The sequence below is a fragment of the Lemur catta genome, chromosome 18 (genome assembly GCF_020740605.2).
Source record: "Lemur catta isolate mLemCat1 chromosome 18, mLemCat1.pri, whole genome shotgun sequence".
Taxonomy (NCBI): domain Eukaryota; kingdom Metazoa; phylum Chordata; class Mammalia; order Primates; family Lemuridae; genus Lemur; species Lemur catta.
The window spans coordinates 40,166,376-40,187,703 of NC_059145.1; the positions used below are offsets into that span (position 1 = coordinate 40,166,376).

The 21,328-nt window shown below is 37.5% G+C and overlaps 1 protein-coding gene across 5 annotated transcripts in view; it reads left to right on the plus strand.

The window, feature by feature from the left end:
• The window catches only part of MAP4 (microtubule associated protein 4), a 191,313-nt gene that overhangs the window by 56,039 nt on the left and 113,946 nt on the right, over window positions 1-21,328 (plus strand). For all 5 annotated transcript variants that reach the window (XM_045530360.1, XM_045530363.1, XM_045530362.1 and 2 more), the window contains one exon: window positions 10,069-10,310. In XM_045530360.1, coding sequence (XP_045386316.1) covers window positions 10,088-10,310 — 223 coding nt within the window. In that variant the 5' untranslated portion in view covers window positions 10,069-10,087. Of the gene's footprint in view, window positions 1-10,068; window positions 10,311-21,328 lie in introns of those variants that run through there.

Here is a 21,328-nt window from a genome sequence, read left to right on the forward strand (position 1 = left end):
TATTGGTATAATTATTTATAATCAATTGTTTCTACCTCTGCTGCATTTGTAGTATTATTCTCTTTTTCCTTCCTAAAACTGTTCGTTTGTGCCTTCGTTTTTGGTCAATCTTGCCAGAGATTTATTAACTTTATTAGTCCTCAAAAAGGACTTTTGCTTTATTGATACCTTCTTCGGCTTCTTTGAGTTTTATTTTTGTTCATGATTTTACTTTCATCATCTGATTTTCTTCAAATAATTTTATTATAACTCTTAAGATGGATGCTGAATTCAATTTGCATCCCTCCTTTTCAAAAAATATAAGCACTTGAGGCTGAAGACATTCCTCTGAGTTCTCTCTAGGTAATGTATAAAAGATATATTTTGAACCAAGTTGATTAATTAAACATTACAAGAATCTATTAGTGTACTTCACCACATTAAGAGATTATGGAGAGAAACTAAAAGTTCATCTCTCAAATGAGTCAGAAAAGGCTCTGGAAAAAAAAAAGACCCAGCAGATTTGGACAGAAAGCACATCAGTTTTCTCTTAACAATGTTATCTTTACTTTAGGCTCTCCCCGCCCCATTTGAAAGCATCTGTAAGATGTTATGTTAAGGTAAGGCCTTTGCCACTATTACTTAATGTCTGCCAAGTACTCCTATAGAGTTTATACGTCCTCCTTCCTGCTCAGAAGACCTGAACTAATCAGCCCCAGTGGTGATTCCGTGCCTAGGACAAACAGTGGAAGAGCCATGAGGGTGCTTCTGGCTGTGCAGATGTCAACCTCAGCAAGAGAAGGCTGGTGTGATGATATCGAACAGAACACACCTAGCTGGATGAATGTACATTTAATGAGAACCTATGAGGTTTTAAGCTTATTATATTAGGTGCCCAGTATAAAAGGTGAGAAAGATGCTATCCTTGCCATCTAGGAACTTAAGTCTAAGGGAGGATCTGGGAGGATACACATTGTAAATAAATAATTACAGAATTACCAGCATAAATCCCTATGTCCTCTTAATTCTGCCTTCTACTTTTCTTCATTTTCACTGATACCTTATATAATAAAATATAGTGAAACTCCAGTTTGCTTGATGGAGAGGTTTTTCTTAAATGAAACAGTTTCTCAAAAGCTAATAGCTAATCAAGTATGAATATTGTTCCCTTCATCTAATCTCCTCAGCACTAAGTAATCTTAAAATTACATGATACACTTATTACTCCTTGACAGAGATATGTGAGCTGATACAATAGAGATTTAACATTTTAATAACTATGAAAGTTTTAATATTTATATGATTGTACTAATGCGATGGTGGTCGCTGATCTCTTGAATAAATATTTTTTTTTGCCACATTGCATCATGTTGCTGTGTTTTTCTAAAAGCAGAGAGAACTATTTTTATTGCTCTGCCTAATAATGATAAGATGACCAGCATGGAGAGTTGGTTTGTGTGGTTACACCCTGTTGGCTTGCTTTCCATAATTGCAGACAACGTGATTGCTCTGACACAAACTATATTTGGAAAGTAGAGGAAATAATATGAATATTCTTAATTAGTCCTGACCCTTTAACCTTGAACCTGTTTATTCTTTTTCCAGTTCTGAAGAGTTTTTGTAGTTTTGGAACCTCTGAGTACTTTTAAATTAGATTCGGTTTTTAGTAACTTCCATCATACCATTTTAGAACTGTCTGTTTAGCTAGCCCTTGTTTCATTGGCTTTTGTTGTTTTGGCCTGTCTCCTGTGTAAAGTAATCCACTAAGAGCCGAGAAGGTATACATATCACTTAAACATGGTCCTTCCCCTTTGGGACCTAGCAGTTTAGCTGGTATATAAAACTAACTACCTTACAGACTAGACTGTACTGTTATAATACAAGTACAGATAATGTATTAGTTCTGAATAGTACTAGGAGAACAGATTCTAAAAGGGAATCACAGAAAAGATGATAGATAATTGATGTGGACCTTGATTTCAAGACTTTGACAAATGAGGAGGAAGGAGGGCAAAAAAAAAAAAAAGAAAAGAAAAAAATGACTTTGACAAATGAGAAAGGAGAGAAGAGAATTTCAACTGTGGAGAGCAAATGAGCAAGGATATAGAGTATACAGTAGTAATGTGATTGGCATGCTATAAAATGTCAGATGATCCCATATGACTAAAGTATAGGGAGATTCTACATGGAAAGATGCTGCCGATTGTGGTGGGTGATAGGACTGGGTCTTCTAGGGGATATGCAGCCTTGATATCACACTAAAGTGTTTGGATTAAAAAGAAAAGTCATTGGAGTACTTTAAAATCAGCTGGGATGTCTTCCTGATGTTCAGGACTCTTCCCAACTGCCTCCACCCTTTATGAAGAACAGGTAGGTATAAGTGGATAGGTAAAGAATAGGTATAAGTAGGTATACTTCAAAAAGTATTTGAAGTATAGTGATGTCATTGTGTCTGATAAAAGCAGAAACTGTTTTGTCACTCTCTGCTTCTGTTTCTGGTGTTCTCTGGCTCTTAGCGTGATCCTAAGTCCCAACCTCATTTATAAGTTAACTTGTTTTCTCTGATTCTCATTTTTGTCATCTGTTAAAGTGAGGGGGTTGGATCCTAGATGATTTGAACTGATGTTTCAAAAAAGCCTTTAGATATCTTAGGTGGTTAGAAATAATGTTTGGATAGGTATAGGCTAGCTCTGAATATTATTCTGTGTTAATTAGAGGGAGGAAGGATAAGTAGGATAAACAGTAAAGCTTTTTAAAAATGCTTTTTCTTTTTCAAAAATTGGAGAGGTTATGTTTTATTGAGAATCTTTTTAAGATTTATTCGTTTTAAAATTGAGATAAAATTAAAGATTCACTCTTAAGGATGGTTATATCAGAAATCTAAGTGCTGTGTCATTGTCATCTCTTGTTTTGGCCTATGTAACCAGACTGCAGCAGACATGCTGTCTGTATCATGTGGCTAACAGTGGGAGGTATCTAGTATAGATGATTCTTCCGGGAAAAATAGATTGAAATTCACTTGAATAGAAATGTAGCAGGCAGGTGTCTGTTTACAGATTCAAAATGGATTCAGTCAGGACTGAACACAAGCTGCCTGGATAGGTCCTGTGAGTAAGCAAGCTAGGCTGTCTGTGCATATGTATGTAGTATTTTTATATTTAAAGGATAGGGCTCCCTAAAATAGCAGAGGGGAAAGGAACTCTTTGTTTGGGGACTAGATGAAAGTAAAATGTAACTTCTTTTAACCTGTATCAGTATGTTCTTTTATGTAGGAATGTAGCTGTGTGATAGCCTCAGCTATTCTAGTAATCAAGGGCTTTCTCCTATTGCTAATCCTATGATGAACAGGACAAATGGTGGTTACTAACAGAACCCTGCCAAGCCTGGAAATTACATCAGTTTGTAATAGCACAGCTGCCGTCCTTGAAGTATGTAGGGAGGCACCTAGGGTGGAAAGTTAATATATTCTACAGGGGAGTTGGAGTTTATTGCTCAGGATATTCAAGATCTTCCTGAGTTGTCTGTTACCATTTGCAAGCCTTGTTCTGAGGGGGAGCAGGAGAAATTCTGATTTGCCTCAGGGATCATATATGCCTGTGAACTGTGTAAGTTGGTAGCTGATTCCTCCGGAGATCCTTGCTAAAGATTTGGTTTCACTTTGAAAGAAATAGCACTTTGATTGAAAGTATAAGTCAAGATTTTTTTTGTTAAATAAATTAAAAACAGAACACAGCCACCAGACAAATAAGGTTCAGCTTTATAATAGGCCTCTGAAAGAAATTCATTAAAAACAAATAAAGCTACTATTTAGTAACTGAAAGCTTGCTAGGTAAACTAAAAAAATCTGATGTTGAATATGAAATTATTATGATGCAGGCTATACCTCTAACCATGTCAGGATTATAAATTATCTCCTGCACCGGCTGGAACACTGGGTTCCTTACAAGCCTGAGGAACATGCACTGTATTTTGGCCATAGCATTCTCAATAATGTCCTAGGATAGCAGTGTTAATGTTAGCTTCAGAATTCCTTGTCGTTTAAACCAGGCATGCAAAAAAACAGTATAAAAGAAAATACTAGCCCAGATACCTTATAGTTCTATGTCTTGTCTATAACCCACCCCCCAAAATATAGAGAAAATTTAAGTGACCATTGGGAGCAGTCTCCTATCTTTAATAATTATTAAAAGTTTATGTATTGAATTGGTTGATTAGAACTCATAATGTATTTTTGCTCAGAGAAGCAATATTATAAATGATAATTTTGTTTCTAAGCTAGTCTAAGTCATTGAAGAGAAAGTTTTCTTTCAAAACTAAATAGGAGGAATTATTTTGAAAGATCTCAAGTTTGTCTCTGGCCATTGTATCAATAACTCTCTTTCACCTCCAACCCCTGGACTTGCTCCTTCCTACTTTGATACCTTATCCATATCTGCTTTGTTCCCCTGAAATTTCCATGTTGCTAAATTATTTTTCTCCCTTTTCACACCAACAACTCAGACATCTTCAAAGGTATGAACAATAGTCCTTCCAGGGGTATATGTTCTCTTACCTATTTATAAATTAAGAAATGGGATTCTATACGTTTTAAAAGAGAATGCTGGCTACTAGAAACAAATCTTGGTAGAAATTTGGCTAATTTTATAGTGTGAAATGAAAATACTCCACTGGTTAGGAAAATTGAGTATGATGGTGGGAGTTAGGCTTCTGTTCTTGCTTTTCATGGGGTTTTTTTCCTTCATTTTAGCTTCGTAGCAATACCTTTCAAGGGGTAAATGGGAGAGGACAGAGGCAGCAACAGGCCATTTGTAAACTAGATTGCCAATTTCTCATCAGACAGAATGAGCCCAGGCCCCAAATGAGTGGTTATAGATGAGACTAACGTAAAATTTTTGGGAGGACTTCCTGGAACTTAAAATGTTGCCCAAACCTTCTGTGTATTTAAGTTAGATACGAACGCTATTTAATCTGTATAGACCTGTAAAGCATTTTTAGTTCAGTAATTAATTCCAAAGTTTAACTATTTAAAATAAACCACACAACAGGGAAGCTACTTATGACCTCATCATATATTCTTACTTACTGTTGATGAGCTCATATCTATTAATAGTGAGATGGTAGTTAAGCAACCAAGATTCTGTTCTACGCTGCATCATCATCATGCCATGTAGTTTCCTCCTGCCTTAATTTACCTATTTTTAAAACCATTCTCACTAGATAGTCCACTTCAGGCATATGGTCACAATAAAAGATCAGATGTCCAAAGTGCTATGCCTGAAAACTGTGTGTTCTCTTGGTGCCTGGTTAGATAATATGGGCTTATTTTCCAGCAGAGTGGTATCAAGTCTCCTTTGATATTAGCCAGAACTGGGTGGAGTTTCTTAGGCTCCAGTCAGATTGGCTCAAGCAGAGTACCTTGCACGGGTTAATTTATTTTCATTCCCTCCCTTTGCCAAAAAAGCTTTTGCCTTTTAATGAACCTGAGCCTGGTTGTAATTGAGAGTACTTGATATATGAAATAGTAGTCATACATATTCATGTTGGGGGTCTGTATGAAGTTTGTTTATTTATAGCTAACTGAAGTGATGAAACTGAATTTTAAGTAGCTTATAGAATAATCAACTTCAGGAATCATATGACATAATACTCTCATTTTACAGATTAGGGAACTCAGCCCCGGAAGGTGACTCACTCAAGGCCACAGTGAGTGTCAGTTGACACCAGTGCTTCAGTGAAGCACAGGAACTTCTGTACCCAGCTTTCAAATTTTCTTGCCTCCTATTCACAAATCCATTTAAAGTTAACTTTGTTATTTATGTGGATAGAAGGGGTATTATATAAATGGTCGATGAGAGGTAATGTTTTTTTTTAAGTAGCTAATTTTCATTCATAAGGGTATATTTTTTGATCTTCCTGAATATCCAGATTTGAAAATAATATTGTATCATATCCTTTTGTGCATAAAATACACAATTAAACATTTAAGGTATAACTAAATAGTAACTTAACTTCAAATGGTTCTGTAAATGCCAGATGAAATTCATACATGAATTTATTAAAATTAATTCTGATGCCAGGCGCGGTGGCTCACGCCTGTAATCCTAGCACTCTGGGAGGCCGAGGTGGGTGGATCACTCGATGTCAGGAGTTCAAGACCAGCCTGAGCAAGAGTGAGACCCCGTCTCTACTAAAAAAAATAGAAAGAAATTATCTGGCCAACTAAAAATATATATAGAAGGAAAAAAAAATTAGCTGGGCATGGTAGCACATGCCTGTAATCCCAGCTACTCGGGAGGCTGAGGCAGTAGGATCACTTAAGCCCAGGAGTTTGAGGTTGCTGTGAGCTAGGCTGACGCCATGGCACTCACTCTAGCCCAGGCAACAGAGCAAGACTCTGTCTCAAAAAAAAAAAAAAAAAAATTAATTCTGGAATACTTGCAGAACCAGTTTAACAAATCTTATAGCATGCTTAAGGAATGTATTGTATTTGTACATGTTTTAGAATTGAATAACTGTAAGATTGGGTAATCTCTTTAATTTATTGAAAACTGGGGCTTTCTGGCAAAAAAGCTAGTACTTTTACTTCCAAGGTAACACTAGCATTCCCTTTATAGGATCATTTTCCATAAGAGGACTTTGTGTATATGTGTGTATTCTTAAATCATTCTTCTATTTATATGTGGTAACAAGTAAAGAATGGCTAAACTCTTGAGATGGAGATGCTGGGTAGTTGGCTAGATGCACTCATAGCCAAGTGACCTTCCCACTTTCCAATTCTATAATTTTCTATCAGTTTTACCTTCTGAAGATGAATTTAAGCTACTGTTACTATTCCATGAACCGTATGCAGCCCAGGAAGTGGTCTGGGAGTGTGTGTGTTGGTGTTGGGAGTGAGTATTGGGAAGGGGGAAAGATTACAATAGATAAAAAGCTGCCCTTTGAGAATTTGCACTCTGATAAATGATATTTAAAATGTACTGGTGTTTTTTTCTGTATTTTCACCTGTGTCCTAAAATAGTAAAAATTTTGAGTAGACTGCGTTATATAAATGTCATTGCTGTATATTTCTGGGGAAAAATAAAATCTGTTGGGCTCTTACTGTATGTTGTTAAGGATGGCACAGATATCCTTTCAAGTTCTCTTTTATCATCACACTGTTAAATTATAGACATCTTTTATTATTTTTGGTATTTTTGGTTCATACAGCACTCAAAGGCAAACTGGTAATAATGGTTATCAGTGATGTAAGAGGCAAAAGCAATTACTTTTCGTGGACTCCCTTGATATTATAATTTGTCAGGTTTTTTTTTTTTTTTTTTTTTTTTGGTTTTTGAGACAGAGTCTCACTCTGTCACTTGGACAGTGGAACAATCAATCATAGCTCACAACAACCTCAAACTCCTGGGCTCAAGCAGTCCTCCCATCTTAGCCTCCTATGTAGCTAGGACTATAGGCGTGTCACCACATCTGGCTAATTAAAAAATTTTTTTTTTTTTTTTTTTTTTTTTTTTTTTTTTTAGAGACAGGGTCTTGCTATATTGCCCAGGCTGGTCTTGAACTCCTAGCTTCAAGCACTGCTCCTACCTTGGCCTCCCAAAGTGCTAGGATTATAGGCATGAGCCACCATGCCTGCCTGGCCTGGTCAGGCTTTTAAAAAGTTCTTTAATGAGTAATTTTTCAGTGTTTTCCCTGGCATGATCTGGAGTTAAAATAATACTTTATATGTAAAGTAGGGTGGGTGAGCATAGAATAGGGCTTCCCACCCACATTAATGTGTTAAAAAGGGTTATAGGTGTGCCACTACTACTATAGGAACTTTTTTTTTATTTCAAAATTTTTATGGGGGTACAAATGTTTAGGTTATATATATTGCATTTGCAAAGCCCGAGTCAGAGCTACAAGTGTGTCCATCCCAGACTGTGCTCACTGTTTAAACAACCATTCAAATAACTCTAACAGTTGAAATTATCTTTGAACTCCTATTTATGGTTCCCTCAGAAAAGCTGTTGAATTCTGAATTCAGTAGTGGTTATTCAAGTAATGGAATTTGATAATTCTAGTAGTAGAAATCAGTAAATATGAGATGGCATTTGCTGCAGACAACAGCTCTGTCATGTCACAGGATTTCTATCCCCTAGTTTAAATAAAGTTTACCCCCTTTGGTAGCAAAGCTGCCAGTTTTTGTCACTAGCCCCACACTGGTAAAAGTATAATTCTTGCTGGCCAAGTTGTAGCTCTCTTAGATAAGAGGATCATAGACTTTGGCTGGTCTTCCCTGAAGCTCAAGTAGATTTCAAGAACGGAAAGCGTCTCAACTTATGTTCTGCAGTTTGTTGATTTCCAGTGCTTTGGAATGGCTGATCTTGACAATTTTGTCCAATTTCATAGTTTTTATGGAGAGGATTTATCAGTTTCTCTTAGAGATTATATCTTCCTTTGATGTAATTTGCTCTTGTTACTATTTTTTTCCTAACACACTGACTAAATTGGGTTTAACTTTATTGTTATAGTTACTAGATAGAATTAATTTTGTTAATTTTCTCCATTATTATTTATTTATTTATATATTTATTTTTGGCCTTAGTGTTAACAATTAGTCAAAGTGTGATTTTTTTTTTAAAATAGGATTTTATGACTTATTTGTTTTGGAAAATTAAAAATATTTCTATCTCAGTCCATTTGGGCTGCTATAAAAAATACCTCAGACTGGATAATATATAAACAACAGAAATTTATTTTTCACAGTTTTGGAAGTTGAGAACTCCAGGATCAAGGTACAGGCAGATTTGTGTCTGGTTAGGGCTGCTCTCTGCTTCTAAGATGGCACCTTGCTGCTGTGTCTTCCAGAGGGGAGGGGAGCAAAAAGGGATGAATGTTGTACCCTCACATGGCATTATTATTATTAACTAGTCATCATGCTGTACATTAGATTTCTAGACTTATTTATCCTACAAAAGTGCAACTTTGTACCCTTTAACCAATAACTCCCTTGTTTTTCCTACCTCCCCATCCCTGTAACCACAGGTTCTACTCTCTGTTTCTATGTATTGGACTTTATTAGATTCTGTATATTAATATAATTAAGGTCATACAATATTTTTCTTTCTGTGTCTGGCTTATTTCACTTAACATAATGTTATCCAGGTTCATCCATGTTGTTGCAAATGTCAGGATCTCTTATTTAAAGCTGGATAACATTCTAGTGTGTGTGTGTGTGTGTGTGTGTGTGTGTGTGTGTGTGTATACATACCACAATTTATTTATGTGTACATCTGTTGACAGACACTTGGGTTGTTTATTTACCTAGGCTATTGTGAATAATGCTGCAATGAACATGGGAGCAGAGATATCTCTTAATTATCATTTTTTTTTTCTTGCTCCCTGGCCTAAGCTAGAATATGGTGGTCATCATAGCTCACTGCAGCCTCAAACTCGTGGGCTTAAGTGATCCTCCTGCCTCAGCCTCCCCAGTAACTGGGACTACAGGCATGCGCCATCACGCCCAGCTAATTTTTTCTATTTTTAGTTGCCCGGCTAATTTTTTTTCTACTCATAGTAGAAACGGGGTCTCTCTTTTGCTCAGGTTGGTCTCGAACTCCTGACCTCAAGCTGTCCTCCCACCTCGACCTCCCAGAGTGCCAGGACCAGAGGCGTGAGCCACCACACCTGGCCTGCACACTTATTTCTTACTGTGCTCTTGCATGTACTAGGTGTTCAATTTATTGCAGGCCCTTTGGCTGTTTTTACTACATTATTTCTGTATATTCTAGGCTATTCACCTATAGTTTTGCCTGTAGTAGAATATACTTAACCTTAGATTATGTTTAAAAATTAAGAGCCTGGTATTCTATATAAACGGTAATATACATGACCACCGAGAGGGACCATCTCCCCTAGCTAATTCAGGGAACATGTGTGTATTTTTTCATGCCAGTAAGGCTAAGCGTTGTAGTTTGGTTGACAAGGCTATCCACAAGTGATTCATAAAGAAGCAGTACTTATCCCAAGATAAGGTCCATACTGTCTGTCTTTAGTCAAGACAGTAATGTCTTTGCTCTTGATATGAAACATCTTTTTCCCCTTAACCAGGCAGTTGCAGCGGTGCAGAATGGCTGACCTCAGTCTTGCAGATGCATTAACAGAGCCACCTCCAGAAATTGAAGGAGAGATAAAGCGGGACTTTATTGCTACACTGGAGGCAGAGGCCTTTGATGATGTTGTGGGAGAAACTGTTGGAAAAACAGACTATATTCCTCTCCTGGATGTTGATGAGAAAACTGGGAACTCAGAGTCAAAGAAGAAACCATGCTCAGATATTAGCCAGGTTGAAGGTAAGTCTTTAAGCCAAACTGTATATATATGTTTAGAAAGTAGATTAGGGGTTAGGCTTTGGATTATAATCTTGGAAACCTTAAAGAAACTGAGCTGAGTGTTTTAGTGTAGACTAATAACTTTCTCTTTATCTAAATTTCTTTGTTAGAAACTGAGGAGATAGACTGACCACCCTTTAGTTGAGTGTGTGTTCGTGAGTCTGTAGATTGCTTTAAACCCTAAAGTTTCTTCTGTAATGTTTCAACTACCATATAATCTGCTTCTTAATTTCCTAAATTAAGCTGTCTCCTGTGCCTTTCCTTTGAGAGTAGCTTTGTAAAGTTAGATACATGAAATTCTGTGCTTATATCAGAATTTAATTTCGACTGGAATCAGATGCCATTTATTGTCTTTGTTGTCATCCCAGGTCAGGATTAAAGCACAATTAATGCCTTTAAAAGAGATTTGCTATTTTTGTATATTCCTGTATCAGATTTGCTAATATTTGGTTGAGGGTTTTTGCATCTATCTTTATGAGGGATGTTGGTCTGTAGTTTTCTTGTAATGTCTTTGTCTAGTTTTAGAATTAAGGTCATGGTGACTTCATAAAATGAGGAGTTGGGAAATGTTCCCTCTTCCTTTTCAGAATAGTTTGTATAGAATTGATACATTTTCTTCTTTTTAATGTTTGATAGAATTCATCGATAAAGCTCTCCGGCCCTGGAGTTTTCTATCTCAGGTTTTTAAGTAGGAATTCAATTTATTTAACAGATGATGGAACTATTCAGGTTATCTATTTCTTCTCATGTGAGCTTTGGTTATTTGTGTCTTTCAAGGAATTCTTTGGTCCATTTCCTCTAAGTTGCAAATATAAATGGGGACAAAATTATAATATTCCCTTATTCTTTTAATGTCTGTAGGATCTGTTGTCATGCCCTCTCTTTAGTTTCTTATCTTGTTAATTTGTGTCCTCTCTTTTTTGATAAGTTTAGATAGAGGTTTACTAATTGTATTGATATTTTAAAAGATCTAGCTTTTTGTTTCATTAATCTTTTTCTATTGTCTGTTTTCAATTTTTGCTCATATCTTTATTATTTCCTTTCTTCTCTTTACTTTAAGTTGATTTGTTCTTTTTCTAGTTGCTTTAGGTGGTAGCTTAGATCATGTCTTGATTTGATATATTTCTTTTCTAATATAAGCATTTAATGTCATAAATTACCCTCTAATTATGGTTTTAGTTGTATCCCAGGGATTTTGATATGTTGTACTTTTATATTCATTCATTTAAAAATATTTTCTAATATTTCCTTTGTGAGTTCTTTTTTGACTCATGGGTTGTTTAGAGCTATTAAATATATTGGTTAATTTCATAGTATTTGGGGGTTTTCCAGATTATCTTTTTGTAATTGATTTGTAGTATAATTCTGTGTGTCAGAAGACATTTTGACATTTCAATTCATTTCTATTTCTCAAAGCTTATTTTATGATTAAGAACATGGTCCAGGCTGGGCGTGGTGGCTCACGCCTGTAATCCTAGCCCTCTGGGAGGCTGAGGCGGGTGGATCACTCGAGGTCAGGAGTTCGAGACCAGCCTGAGCGAGACCTTGTCTCTACTAAAAATAGAAATAAAAATTATCTGGACAACTAAAAATATATATAGAAAAAATTAGCTGGGTATGGCGGCCTATGCCTGTAGTCCCAGCTACTCGGGAGGCTGAGGCAGTAGGATCGCTTAAGCCCAGGAGTTTGAGGTTGCTGTGAGCTAGGCTGACGCCACGGCACTCACTCTAGCCCGGGCAACAAAGTGACACTCTGTCTCAAAAAAAAAAAAAAAAAAGAACATGGTCCATTATGGTCAATGTTCTGTGAGCATTTGAGATAACCTATGTTAAGCTGCTATTGGGTGGAGTGTTCTATTAATGTCAAATAAGTCTAGCTGGTTGATAGTTGATAATGTTGGGTTTTGTTAATTGTTTTTATTGTCGTCCTTTTTTTTTTTTTTTTTGAGATGGAGTTTTACTCTGTTGCCCGGGCTAGAGTGCCGTGGCGTCAGCCTAGCTCACAGCAACCTCAAACTCCTGGGCTCAAGCGATCCTTCTGCCTCAGCCTCCCGAGTAGCTGGAACTACAGGCATGCGCCGCCATGCCTGGCTAATTTTTTCTGTATATATTTTTAGTTGTCCAGCTAATTTCTTTCTAGCTGGTCTTGAACGTGTGAGCCACCTCTCCCGGCCTGTCATCGTTTTTTGAGACAAGGTCTTGCTCTGTTACCCAGGCTGGAGTGCAGTGGCACGATCATAGCTCACTGCAGCCTTGAACTCCTAGGCTCAAGGGATCCTCCTTCCTCACCCTCCCAAAGTGCTAGGATTACAGGAATGAGCCACTGTGCCAGGCAGATTCATAATGTTGTTTAGGTTTTCTGTGTCCTTAACTGACTTTGTATTTACTTGTTCTAATTATTTCTGAGAGAGGGATGTTGAAGTATTCGTGTAATATTGTGGATTTGTTTCATACTTCCTTCAGTTCTGTCAGTTTTTGTTTCATGTGTTTTGAAGATCTGTTGTCACATGTATATACATTTAGATTGTTAGGTCTTTCGTTTTTTGAGCAGGGTATTGCTCTGTCGCTCAGGCTAGAGTGCAGTGGCCTCATCACAGCTCACTGCAACCTTGAACTCCTAGGCTCGAGTGATCCTCCTGCTCAGCCTCCCGAGTAGCTGGGACTACAGGTGCACACCACCAAGCCTGGCTAATTTTTCCTTTTTTTGCAGAGAGGGGATCTCACTCTTGCTACGGCTGATCTCAAATTCCTGGCCTTAAGCAATCTTCCCACGTTAGCCTGCCAAAGTGCTAGGATTACAGGCATGAGCCACTGTGCCCCAGCTTCATTAGGTCTTCCTGATAAATTGACCCTTTTATTATTATGTAGTGTTCCTCTTTATTCCCAGTAATATTGCTTATTCTGAAGTCTCATTTGTCTTAGATTAATATAGCTACTCTGGCTTCCTTTTGATTAGAGTTTGTGTAGTATATCTATTTCTGTCCTTTTATTTTCAACCCATTTCTTTTTGAATATTGAATAAAAGTGGGTTTCTTATAGATATTATATGGGTGAGTCTTGCTCAATCTTAAGATCTCTAATCGGTATGCTTAGACTATTTATATTTATTATGGTTGGCTTTAATCGGTCTCATCTTGCTGGTTGTTTCTATTTGTTTCATGGATTCTTTATTCCATTTTTTGTTTTCTGCCTGCTTGTCTAATAGATTAATTGAATATTTTATGATTCCATTTTTAACTCCAATATTGGCTTATTACATATATTTCTTTTGTAAGTTTTGTTTTACACTTGATCTTAGCCAAAAGGTGGAGAACCAATTTTAAGTTGTTTTGTATTTGACCCAGAGTTGACAGTGTACATCTTTAATTTCTCCCAGTGTGCCTTTCAGTAATACTGTACCACTTCATGTATAGTGTAGAATCCATGCAAAATATAGCAGATCACAGTGGCATGTGCGTGTAGTCCCAGCTACTCAAGAGGCTAAGGTGGAAGGATTGCTTAAGGCCAGGAGTTCAAGTCCAGCTTGGGTAACATAGCAATTGAAACCCTTTCTTTAAAAAAAAAAAAAATAACAATAATCTATGCAAAATAGTAAATGACCTATTCCTCTTTCCTCTTCTGTGTTATTGTCATACACTTAATTTTATATATCTTAGCCACCCACAAGGTACCCCACCATACATTGGTATTTTTGCTTTAGATAGTCAACTATCTTTTAGAGTGAATAAAAATATGAAAAAAAAAATCTTTTGCTCTAAATTTTGCCAATTTTGACACTCTTTATTTCTTTGTGTACATCCAGATTTTTATCTAGTGCCATACTCCTTGTGCCTGGAAAACTTCCTTTAACATTTCTTATAACACAGATCTCCTGGCAGTGAATTATCTCAGCTTTGGTTTGTTGGAAAAACAAACCTTCAGTTTTGAAAGATCCTTTAGCTAGGTATGATACAGCCTAGGTTCTTGGAAACTACAACTTTATTATGTACTAGGAACTTAACTCTTGTTTATATCAAGTAGCCTATAGTAAAATTGGTTGTATTATGCAGTATACTATTTCACTTAACATCTCCAAGAACCTATCAGTGATGGTAAGTAAGGATTTACTATATTCTGTGTTGACACTTTTTTCTTTTTGTACTTTAAAGTTACTCCTTTGTCTTCTTATCTAGTTTCTGATAAGAAGTCTCTGTAATCCTGATCTTTGTTCCTTTTCTTCCTCTGGCTGCCTTTAAGATTTTGTCTTTATCTTTGGTTTTTAGCAGTTTGAATATGTTATGTTTAGGTGATTTTTTTGGTATTTTTTCCTGCTTGGACTTCTCTGAGCTTCTTGATCTGTGCTTTGATATGGCTTGTTAAGTTTGGGAAATTTGGCACCATTATCTTTTAAAATACTTCTGCCCCATTCTTTTTCTCTTCTCCTTCTGGGATTCCAGTTACATTTTGTTAGATTGTTGGATAGTGTCTCATTTCTCTTGGATGCTCTGTTAGTTTTTTTTCTCCCTCTTTTTTTCTCGTTGTGTTTTATTTTGGGTATTTTTTTTTTTTTTTTTTGAACCTATCTTCAAGTTCCCTGATTCTTCTCCTGGCCATGTTGAGTATAATGATGAGTCTTCAGTGGCCTTAGCTATCTTTAATATCGTTTATGTTTTTAATTTCTAGCATTTCTATTTGACTTTTTCTTATAGTTTCCATCTTTCTGCTGAAATTCACCATCTGTTCATGCATATTTTCACCTTTTCTATTGTAGGCTAACATATTAATCATAGTTACTTTCAGTCTCTGTCATGTATTTAATAATCTAAACATCCCGGGTCATCTCTCAGTCTGATTGTTTTGTTTTTCTTTCTTTCTTTCTTTCTTTTTTTTTTTTTTTTTTGAGACAGAGTTTCTACTCTGTCACCCCAGCTAGGGTGCAGTGGCATTATCATAGCTCACTGCAACCCCAAACTCCTGACCTCTAGCTTTTCTCCCACTTTGGCCTCCCAGACTGCTAGGATTATAGGCCTTTTTTGTTTCTTAATAGCATTTTTTTCCTGGTATTATTATGTGTATGTCTTAGTTTATGAGTGAATACTGGATCTCATGTAAAACAGTAGTATAATGAGGTTAAAAAGAATTTATAGGCCAGATGCAGTGGCTCATGCCTGTAATCCTAGCCCTTTTGGAGGCCAAGGCAGGAAGATCATTTGAGCCCAGGAGTTCGAGACCAGCCTGGGCAAAAAGGGGAAACCCCGTCTCTATAAAAAATTAGCTGGACATGGTGGCATGTGCCTGTAGTTCCAGGTACTTGGGAGGCTGAGGCAGGAGGATCACTTGAGCCCAGGAGTTTGAAGTTGCAGTGAGCTATGATGACGCCACTGCGCTCCAGCCTGGATGACAGAGTGAGACCTTGTCTCCAAAAACAAACAAAAAATTCATATTTGGAAATCTGGAAATGAGCATGTCTCTTGGATTGAGTCAATTTAAGCAGGAGCTGAGCTAGTTTTGGGTTTTATTGTTACTACAATTGCCTTCAGTGCACTACTAGCTTCAGTTCTTCTAATCGTTGTGCTTAGAGTGAAAACTAAAGCACTGGAAGGTTTTTCCTTAATGTTCTCACTCTGGCCTCAGCTTTCAGCCTTCCCTGTGCACCTGTGCCTCAGAGGGGCCTTTTCCATGCTCTTGCCCTTTTGTTATCAGAAGAGTGCTAGCCTGGTGGGTAGGGTTTGTTTTTTCTTATTGTCCTGGTTTGGCTCAATCCTGCCTACATCTCATGATTAGGTCTTTCTCAGTGGTATTATCTCTTTCACAGTAGTAAGGTTTCTAATGCTGTTAGCGTAGGATCCTGGGCTAGGACTTTTTCTTGCTCCTTTCCCAGACTTATAGGATATTTTTCTATTACTCTTTCCCCAGCTGCTGTGAGTCATGTGTGCCCTGTGGCTGACAGAGTTTGGTACTCCTCTCCCAGTGCCTTAAGGCTTCTGTTTCCACAGGGGAGAAAAGCCCCAGGGGATGGGGATTCATGCTTTTCCCTTAATGGTGGTCTTCTGCAGGTCTGCAGTACTGAGGGAGGTTCTATCTGGCCTCTCACCAAGCCTCCAGTCTTTGTCAGCATCCAATACGTATCTGTAAAAATAATCCTATAAGTGGGTATGAATTCCCTTTGTGTTGTTTTTAGATCCCAGGGGCCCTATAGTCTCATGCTAGCCCTCACTTACCTTTAGCAAATCATTAAAATTTTTAGTTGATTTCTTCTTATCTGCTCGTATGGCACCCAGCATCTCTCCTTCACATGCCCTGACACAGAAGAGCCAGTGTTCACCTCCTATATCTCCTTTAGGGGCTTGTCTTTTTTTGGATTTTATACTACTTCATAGCCCTAACATGTCAGCTCTTTGATGAATTCAGGTTATCCTTTTGTAGTTGATTTGGCTTTTTGTTGTTAAGATAGGAATAACATTGCTTTTGGCTTTCTGTAGCCTAAGTGGAAGAAGAAAACCTACTGCCTTTATTTATGCTTAATTTTGGGGTGGAGGAGTAACCACAAATCATCAGAAAACGTGTTGAGAATTTAAGATCTAGGCCAGGTATGGTGGTTCACACTTGTAATCCTAGCACTCTGGGAGGCTGAAGCAAGAGGATTGCTTGAGGTCAGGAGTTTGAGATCAGCCTGAACAAAAGTGAGACCCCCTCTCTATAAAAAGTAGAAAAATTAGCCAGTGTAGTGGTGCATGCCTGTAGTCCCAGCTATTTGGGAGGCTAAGGCAGGAGGATCGCTTGAGCCCAGGAGTTTGAGGTTGTAGTGAGCTATGATGATGCTACTGCACTCTAGCCAGGGCGACAGAGCAAGACTCTGTCTCAAAAAAAAAAAAAAATCTAATTATGTCCATATAAATATTTAAAATATTTACTCAAGCCAGGCACAGTGGTGCGTGCCTGTAGTCCCAGCTACTCAAGAGGCTAAGGCGGAACCATCCCTTGAGCCCAGGAGTTCAAGTCCAGTCTGGGTAACATTGGCAAGATCCCATCTCTTAAAAAAAAAAAAAAGCCATTTACTCCAAGAAAAAAATTGGATTCCTTAACAGAAAATGGAAATGGGAATGTTTATTCTTTTTTTAATTCATAATGGTCAATGGAGTTATTTGGCCTTTGACTGACCTAAAAATAAAGAAAACTTAGTTGGAAGAAAGGAAAAAGTTAGACATAAATATTGTTGTAACAGTAGTCGTGGCTAAGATGATCTTCCCATCCCTATTAACTTAACCTCATCAATCATACGTGGAAGAAGCTTGCTTTTTTTTATTTTCCTTTAGCTGTGTATTACTTTTACCACCTGGATCTGAGCCTAGGTGGATAAGAACAATGAGGTGGTGGCCATAGAATTTCTTGTACTTCATCTTGAGTGACTTGATCCATGTCACATTAACTTGACCCAAGAGGAGGAAAGTCTTTATTAATAAGAAACTATTGGGGGGCATGGGCAATATATATAACTTGAAGTTTTGTACCCCCATAATAAGCTGCAATAAAAAAAATAAGAAACTATTTTGCTTATAAAAATATTAAATCTTCCCCACTATTTTTAATATGTAAATAAGCTATAATTAAAAGTTCATTAACTCAGGAAGACTACTATAGAAATTGTTAACAGTGGTTACTCTGGGAAGGAAAACTGGCTGCCTAGGGTATAGGGGTAAGGGTAAGACTGATTTTTACTGTGTATTCCTTTGTACCAATTGGATTTTATCCATATATATTTATTAATCTGTTCAAAAAGAATATATAAAGTTTATAATTACAATATAATTAAATTGTAAGTTGCTAATTTTTTCCCATACCAGCTTCCTAAAGGTTGTTTATAGAAATCTTGACTGAACATAAAAGGGAGAGGGGGAGATGGCTGTTGGAGACATCAAAGAAGATAGGAAAGGAGCTGCCTTGTTTTGCCTTATGCAGTGAGTGAGTTCTCTAAGAATGGGGACTTCTCTGCTGTGGGTCTTGTTTTTATAGATTATCAGATTGATGGTTTTTGCCCAAATGGTAGGTTTCATATTTGTGTTTTGCCTAGAGAACATTCTAAATAAGATGTTCTTTTTTCTGAACATATCTTCAGGAGTGATAGGAGGGCACTAGACTTTATTATTTTATAATATATCCAATTTTAAGTTTGATTTTATATTTGGATGAGGTTTAGTAAGCTATCACTGATGCTCTTTTTTTTTTTTTTTTTTGAGACAGAGTCTCACTTTGTTGCCCGGGCTAGAGTGAGTGCCGTGGCATCAGCCTAGCTCACAGCAACCTCAGACTCCTGGGCTTAAGCGATCCTACTGCCTCAGCCTCCCGAGTAGCTGGGACTACAGGCATGAGCCACCACGCCCGGCTAATTTTTTTGTATATATATTTTTAGTTGGCCAGATAATTTCTTTCTATTTTTAGTAGAGACGGGGTCTCACTCTTGCTCAGGCTGGTCTCGAACTCCTGACCTCGAGCGATCCACCCGCCTCGGCCTCCCAGAGCTAGGATTACAGGCGTGAGCCACCGCGCCCGGCCCACTGATGCTCTTGATACAATTTTACAGCAGGCTCACTTGGGGTAACCTGTTTTGGAAGTTTATCAACCATTTTCCTTCATACAGATATAGAAGGGGCAGTTGAATGGGTTACACATAATAGAACTCTTTGGATAATGGTATTTTTATTTCCTTTAATTCTTTTATACTCACCCTAATTGGCTTCAGCTTAAAAATGAGGAATAAGAAAGCAAGGCTGCCTTTATGCCATTTAACACAAAGTAGGAAAGTCACTGTTTCCTCTGAGTACAATTCTTGGCCCCAAACCTGAAAATACCAAATTCTCCAAGAAGATATATATGTATATATATTTAGTGCGAAATGTTATTTCAAGGTCACCATATGTGTGCTAGGGATGCTCTTTGCTACTGGCTTTGTCATTCTTTTTAGGCCTTTTCTGTGAATGTACTCTTTCTCCTTTTACTACCAGTTAGTTTTGCTTCTGCAAGTATCTTATCATTGCCTCTATAAACCATCTGAATATCCAATACCTGGAAATAAAACTGGTGTCAAACTACTTCTTCTAAAATGCATGTCACTTTGGGAAACAATTCTCAGATACTTTTTCAGAATGTATGTACTATATGATATTTTTCCTTCATTCAAAATGTTGTTTTCCTTATATTAATAATTATTCATTATGGGCACTGTACGGCCCTGTTTTCTAGGTGAGAGAGACAAAAGACTGAAGCTTTCTCTTAGATGTAAATAACAAAGCAATAAGTCTGTGACTCTCTCTCTTTTTTTTCTTCAAGATTGAGTCTCTGTCACCCAAGGCTAGAGTGCAGCGGTATCAGCATAGCTCACTACGTCAGCGTCCAACTGCTGGCCTCAAGTGATCCTACTGCCTCAGCCTCCCAAGTAGCTGGGACTATAGATGTGTGCCACCATACCCAGCTAATTTTTCTATTTTTAGTAGAAACTGGTCTCGCTGTTGCTCAGGCTGGTCTCAAACTCCAGAGCTCAAGCGTTCCTCCCACCTTGGCCTCCCAAAGTGCTAGGAGTACAGGTGTGAGCCACCATGCCCAGCCTTGTCTGTGACTCTTGTTCATTTAAATGAACATTATTGTGTTGATCCTCAGACACAAATACTTGGCAAATTTGTGTATTTGCGGGACAAGTCACTTAATTCTTCTGTAGTCTGTGTGCCTAACTAATTCTACTTGTGACACTGAGAGAATGCTTTCTCCCGAACATTGTTGGAGGTCTTTGAGGCTATTTGTACAATAAGAAATTAACCTATGACAGTGGTTCTCAAAGTATGGTCGTTGGGCCACCAGTGTTACGCATGTTCAAAATGCAATTCTTAGGCCTACATGGAATCAGAAATTCTGGGGATGGTGCCCAGCAATTTGTTTTAACACATCCTCACAGGGGACTTGGATGCATATCCAAAATTGAGAAACATTAATCCAGGAGAAGGGGCCTAAGGAAGTAAGTTCTGGAAAGGATCATAACTAGATACTGCCTAATTTCTGTTTGTTTTGCTGACTGGGCCCTTCTTTTGCTGAGCATTGCAACCAACTTAATTGGCCACAAGAGGGCAGTGTTGGCATGGGTCTGACATGTTCACCCTTGCATTAAGACCTTGCTTAATCCTCCGTGTTTTGCCCCAGGCTGACTCAATATGGGTCTTTTCCTCACAGCATACATGCCCCCTCAGTTTCTTCCTACTTTCCTTCTCTGCCAAGTTGATTTGGCTGCTGTGGGAATCTAACATCTCCTGGGGAAAGGGGATTAAAAAATAACGTACATTTGGATATCCTTGTATCTCAGAGAACATAATTAGTTTTTAGAACATGTGTGCTATTTTCAGTGCCATATGTGTTCTGCTGAGAAAGTTTTCATTGTATAAAATGGGGGTCTTCTGGAGAAATCAGTCGGTAAGAGAAAGCAGTATAGCATCTTTTGAATTAGGACTTATCCAGCAATGTGCAGTGTTTCAACAAGTCTTATCTGGCAGAGAAGTACGTGAGCCTTCGTCCTACTCTAAAATCTAATTGCTTGTATGTTGTAATGTTGTTTTTATTGTTCTCTCCGGGGCTTAGATTTTTAATGTGTATGGTAGAATTGTAGCCTCTCTTTTATTCCTTTCTAACCTCCTTTTCTTGCTTTCATTTTATTTTATTCTGGCAAATTGTTATTTCTGTCTTCGCTCTCACAAGTATGCCTGGAACAGTCTTAGATCTGGTAATGTCACTTAACCAAGAATTTTATATATGGCAAAAATAAACTAGTGTTTTCACAAGGTTATTTTATTGATCAATCTATAGTTAACCTATAGTTGGTCCATAGATTAATGAGTCTTTAGTTAATCAGTTTATAGTTAGTAACAAAGGGACAAGTTATTTAGTACTGTACAATTGACAAAGTACTGCCTCCTATATTATTGCATTTAGTCCCACTTCCCAGGTCAGGCTATTAGGGC